At 49.0% G+C, this 6,000-nt stretch overlaps 1 protein-coding gene across 1 annotated transcript in view; it reads right to left on the bottom strand.

Moving 5' to 3' along the window:
* Positions 1–961: 961 nt before the first annotated feature.
* Positions 962–6,000, bottom strand: part of STK33 (serine/threonine kinase 33) — a 150,818-nt gene continuing 145,779 nt past the window's right edge. Inside the window, exon 13 of the mRNA XM_081063332.1 lies at positions 962–2,493. Coding sequence (XP_080919458.1) covers positions 2,317–2,493 — 177 coding nt within the window. The 3' untranslated portion in view covers positions 962–2,316. The remainder of the gene's footprint in view (positions 2,494–6,000) is intronic.

Genomic DNA, 6,000 nt, shown 5'->3' with positions numbered 1-6,000 from the left:
CGGTATTTGCAACAGGATTGCCAGGGTATAACTTCCTACCATCTAGCACTGAAGGTAGGCATTCATGTTGGTTCCAGTGTGAAGCATTTCCATCCTATGGCTACCTCAGAGGTATACCAGCTATACATTACTCACTGTTTCCTCCCCACATTGCTGACAGACAGAAACTCATTACTGGTGATGAACTCCTAGAATTTGTGTTACTTAAATAACTAGCAATGCACCATCAAGTAAGAATAATGGAACCACTGGATGATTTTCAAGCCACAGAGAATAGTTTTATAATGTGTTTAAGCTTACATTCTTTAAGAGTAAATATGCAGTTCGTACCTGCTACCAACAGCGAGTTGTCTGCAACTTACTTATTTGTGAATTCTTTTTCCCTGGAAAGGAGAAGCAGATCAGTGAGCCTTGGCGGAAAATTCTGCTCGGAGGATGCAGTCCACTCCCTGGGCAGACCACTAAGACTTCCAGACTTCCCACAGAACAGGCGCATACCCTTGCTTCCTTCCCTCCTTCCTTCCCAAGCCAGCCACCCAGCGAAAGTTCCAGAGAAGTCCCAGGGGAATGAGTGGGGTCAGAGCTGTGGTTCCAACCCAGCACCATGGAGCGATTCCTAGCAGGACCAGGGCACTTGAGAACAGGGACCTTGGCTGGGTCCTGGGCAGGATGGGACAGAAAGTAACTACGAGTCGTATGTGTGTCTAAGCATGTTATGTGGGCAGGTTCAAACCTGTCCTGTGCAGCAGCAAGGGTCAGAGGTTGCACACGAGTGTGTTCACATGTGTGTGTTAGGTGGCAGGGTATTACTTAGAATTGACTGGAGCCAGAAGAAGACAAAGTTGGGCTCTAGGAGCTCTCGTTCCTTGTCTTGCCTGGTGCTTTCGTCATCAGCTGTGATCTCTGCAACAACACCTTGCCCAGCAGGTTTTGATTCTGCCTTTTTTTTTTTTTATTTATTGGGGTGACAATTGTTAATGAAATTACATAATTTCAGGTGTACAATTCCGTATTACAGACAATAGTTTAGTGCATTTCTTTTAAATAAGCGTGATCACATCTTCCGGCGGCCACCCTTTGGCTCCTGACCTCCCTGAAGTTCCCAGCAATCTGCCCTGCATGGGAACAGCTCCTCCTTGGTGGAATCTGAAGCTGTTTTCCTAGTATCACTATCTTCTTCGTTGGTGTCCTATATCCTGTGTAAGTTGGTCCATTTACCAAAGCCAGTAACCTGTGCCCCTTTGCACTTTGTAAAATTTTCCTTCAGCCATGTCACAGCCAAAGCAATAACTGGAAGCTAAGGATGGTGGCTTCATTAACCAAGAATGATCAACAAATACCCCTGCGGTCTTAGATTGATGCTGTTGTCCTGTTGTCTGGGGGGCGGGGGCACTCCGGAGCCCTCAATCTTTATGTCGGTCCCAATCAGATCCCCCCTAAAAATTGCCCAATTAAAACACATCTCACTTTAAATCTCTTAGCCCCCAAAGGCAGTGATGGGGGCCCTACATGATTGATGTAGGGTATCCGGAAATCCAGGTCAGCTGAGTCTCCTGCCTGGTCCCTCCCCCTCATGGTGGCTAAGGGTTACGTTCCTGCTGCTGCCCTATAGAGAATGGGGGTGGGACAGCACCCCCCTAGGTGCTGTCCTGGGTGAGGAGCTCAGGGTAGCTGTGGGTGACCAGCTCATAGAGCCTGTGCCCACCCTGGTCCCCACACAGGATCAGAAGGTTCATCCCACAGCGGGCACCCTAAATGCAGTTTAGAGAGACCACGCATCTCCCAGCTCCCAGCATCCCACTTCCAGCTGGACACCCTGCCCGCATCTAGTCCAGTAGACAACAAGCAGCCAGAACACCCCTTTCACTGAGGCTTTCTGTACAGTGACGGGTTGGACTGCATCTTGCCCTTTGCACCTCCAAAGGTGCCTTTGATTATTTATTTTATGGGCTCTGTATTTTGAAAGGTTTTGTCCCCCAAAAACTTTAGGAATGAGTGTGGCCAGAGACATTCATCAGAGGCAGATATGTGCTTTCCATTATTACTTTGACATTTGAAAACAGGATGCCAATGGCTTGCTCCAGGGCCCAGATAGGAAGCAGACATGTTGACTGTCAGGATCACTTGGGGCGCTCGAGACCCGGAGTGGGGCAAGAGAGAGATATCTGCCAGGGGTCCGCCTACCCGTCCCTCTGTGCACTTCCTCCAGCACACAGGACGCTCCCTCCCACAGGCTCCACCCCCACTCCACAAGCACCCCAACACTCCCTTACTTCCCAAGTCTGCCTCTTTACAAGGCTGAGTCCATAGCAGGGGCTACATGAGGGGACCCACAAGGGACACACTAGGACACGAGACCCGGGCTGCCCTGTCACACCATGTCTGGGTTTGGGCCTGGCTCTCATCACGGTGGACACATGGCATCTTGCTGGACAGCCACTGCCACAGTCCCTGGCTCCCCAGGAGCTGCACAGAATCTGGGGAAGCAGAAGCCTGGAGATAAAAGTGAGAGGCAATAATGTTAGAAGTTAACGCTTTGGTTTCAAGGGTCGCATCTGAGTCTCTGCTTTTAGGCAAAGAGTAGCATATGAACGGGGACACGGGTGTGAGCTCTCCTGAGAATTCTAAGATATTTGGGGAGAAATCCTCTGAAAAAGACTCAGATTCCTGTTTGTAAAGTGTGGGGAGGGCTCTGAGCCACTTAATTTAGGCACAGAGGTTAATGTGTCCCTGTCCTCGGGAGACGTGGGGACATGCAGTTACACAGAGGACACCTCATGCTCATCCTGTTTGGGGGAACAGGGACAGGTCTGGTCCAAGGTTGCCAATCCTCTCCTGCTCTTCACGGCCTCTCCAGCAGCAGCTCAGCTGCTAATGCATTCTCTGGCAAGCAGGCCTGTGATTCAGTCTGTACGTCTCTGCTCTGTGCATCTCAGTGGATAATTAGCAAGACAGACACTTAAGGAAAATGGGTCTGTCTTCCCGGGTAATCTCAGGGCTCTGTGCCTCAGACCAGACCCAACCCAGGCACGTCAACACGCTCTGTGTCACTCCCGCTGGCATCACGCTGGGAGAGGGCTCTTATGGTCACTGAGTCTGCCACAAGGACATTGATAGGAAAATAAATGTGCTTCAGGGATGCATCATCATTAAAGGCTGTCCTAACAAACTCAAACCAGACGGCCCACAAATCCTTGCCAACAGGATTTGCTAGCAGGGACACAATGGGCCCCACTGAGGGCTGCGGGGGAGTGTCCAGAGGACTGCAGGTGGCAGGCCATACTTGGAAGCCTGGGCTCATTTTGGAAAATGACCCAGACGAACTAGAATGAAAAGCCAAGAAACATGTCATCTGAGAAGGAGTCCAAGAGAAATGAGGATGTTTAGATTGGAGAAGGCGCACAGAGATGTGGGGGTCACCTACGATTCCTGAGGGGCCATTAAGTGGCAGAAGGAGTTGACTTTGAATAGCTCCAGAGGGACCAGTGAGGAGCAGGTGTGAGGTAATATGAAGACTTTTCTAGCACTTGCGTGTTTTCAGAGTGGAATTCATCTGCCTGTCATTCCTCTCCAGGCAAGCAGCGCATACTGCAGACTAGACATCCCTGCCGAGATTTAAGATGGGGGGTGGGGAACACCACAATGCTTCATGGTCCAGGACTGGTATAAAAACACCAGTGAGAAGAAAGTTGGTACGAAGCTTAAGCGGATGAATGACTAAGTTCTCCACTGACGGGAGGAAGGGTAATTACTTCTGGAGGGTAAACGATGCTTGTAAAATTTACTCATTTCAGTGGGCTTTGGCAGCTTTCCTACTAGAAGCCTTTTTTCCCAAAGTTCAAAACAGCAATGAGGATCCTGCTCAGGAGCTCCCTGTCTTCTCCTAGCAGCAGACAACAGACTTGAAAGATGGGCAGCCCGGGCAGGAGGGCTGGAACCATCCTTGGCTACTGGGCTCATTCCACAGCGGAAGTTTCCCCGGCCTGCACCAAACCATGGGCCTGAGCCTTCAGAAACAGTCTGTGCTCCCTGAACCAGGGAGCTGTCGGTACAACGAGAAAAAAACCATCATTCCACCTAACATTAAAGCAGCAAGTGGTGACAAAAGCTAGAGGTGTGTGAGAGAGGTGAGGCGGAGAAATGCTCTAGCAGCTGACTTCTGAACTCCATAGTTTCAGCTGCACCACTACACATACCACCTGATGAAGAATTATGGGAAATTGAAACATCATAGTGATTCCTAACCCCACTGCCCTGTGATGGGAAATACGGCATTCTGCTCGTGCTAAACATCCATCGGTCATGTCTCCACAGGCAGGTCTGTCCAAACCTGGGGGGGCAATGTTTCCTCTCTTCGGTCAAAAATATATTCAAAGGTTTCTAAAGACTACTCCTGACAATGGCCAGTTAGAGCGTTTAGAATTTATTTTTATCATGCAAGGTCCTTCAGGATGCAGTTCTCCCTGGTATGGTGTGGTTGGGTTTTACTCACATTTGTCAATACACAAAATCATCCTATTCCATTCTGAAATCTCAAGCCCCAAACTTGCCAAAATTACCACTGTAGGCTTTCATTGGGAGACAGAGGGGTTCCCGAGCCACCTGGCCTTTGGAACCCAGAGATCAAAGTTTACAGGAGTCTCAGGCCTCAACTACAAAGGCCCTGAGAGGCATGTAGTGTAACCGTGCCACACCTGAAGCTCGCTGGCTGGGTTCGGATCTCGGTTCTGCTGCTTCTTAGCTGTGTGACCTTAGACACACGTTTCTTTTTTTTTTAATTAAAGTTTATTGGGGTGACAATGGTTAGTAAAGTTACATAGATTTCAGGTGTCCAATTCTGTATTCCATCATCTATAAATCCCATTGTGTGTTCACCACCCAGAGTCAGTTCTCCTTTCATCACCATATATTTGATCCCCCTTACCCTCATCTCCCTCCCCCCACCCCCCTTCCCCTCTGGTAACCACTAAACTACTGTCTGTGGACACACGTTTCTTAACTTTTCTATGCCTTAATTTATTCCTCTGTAGACATAATTAATAGTAGCAACTTCACAGGTTGTTGAAAGGATTAAAAGAATACATGTAAAGTGCTTAGCCTGGTGTCTGGCATGTGCTAAGTGCTCTGGAAATGTTGCTATTATTTTATAATGACCCTGAAGAGGGGCTTCAGTTAAAAGGCAGATCCCTTCCACGACTATAGCTCCAAGTCCAGTTTACAAGGGGACTTCAATTTATATCGATTGGTGCAAAAGTAACTGCAGTTTTTGCAATTATTTTTAACCTTTTAAACTGCAGTTATTTTTGCACCGACCTAGTAAACTCAACGTACACTATTGCCTGGATGAGGACACAATGGTTGCCACCTCCACACAGGCCTTCTTTCTCAGGGTTTGTGGGGGGATTCAGTTGTTCTCCATCTTCCACCTGCCCTGCCCCGGGATCAGACTGGAAATGCTCGTTCCCAGGATCTTACAATTGCCCCAGGATGGAGACAACTTTCTGTGCTGACGAGAGAAGTCTTTCCTAAACAGCTTGGTGTCAGGATGTTGTCTATAGAGCCACCTGGGAAGGAAAGGTCCAAGATCGTGTCTCAGTCCCCCAAGGGCGGCAAGATTTACGTAACCTCTGTATCAATGCCAAGGATCTGGACGATCTGAAGATGTCACAGAATCCAGTTAGGAGAAGTCTGTACTGGAGGGAGAGGGCTGCATGGCACTTGTGGCCCTGTCTTCTGAGCCGGCCAGGATCCCCTTCATGGGCAGGATGTCCTCTGAGGCCATCACTCTGTGTTCACTGGGTCCACCTAAGACATCTGGGATAGCACCAGGCCACCGCGAGGGAAAGTCTCTAAGATAGCCAGTGGTGACAATGCAATGGCCCTTTTCATCTTTCCAATGTCCCACTGTCGTGTGTGTGTTGCTGTTTAAAGTGAGGTCCCAGTGGTGGGAATCCCCACCACTCCTGCTGAGGACTGCTCCAGATAATTTAGGGAAATGTG

Source organism: Rhinolophus hipposideros (assembly GCF_964194185.1).
Source record: "Rhinolophus hipposideros genome assembly, chromosome: 10".
Classification (NCBI taxonomy): Eukaryota; Metazoa; Chordata; class Mammalia; order Chiroptera; family Rhinolophidae; genus Rhinolophus; species Rhinolophus hipposideros.
Note: the sequence above shows the minus strand (reverse complement) of the source record. Positions and strands in the feature narration are given on the sequence as shown.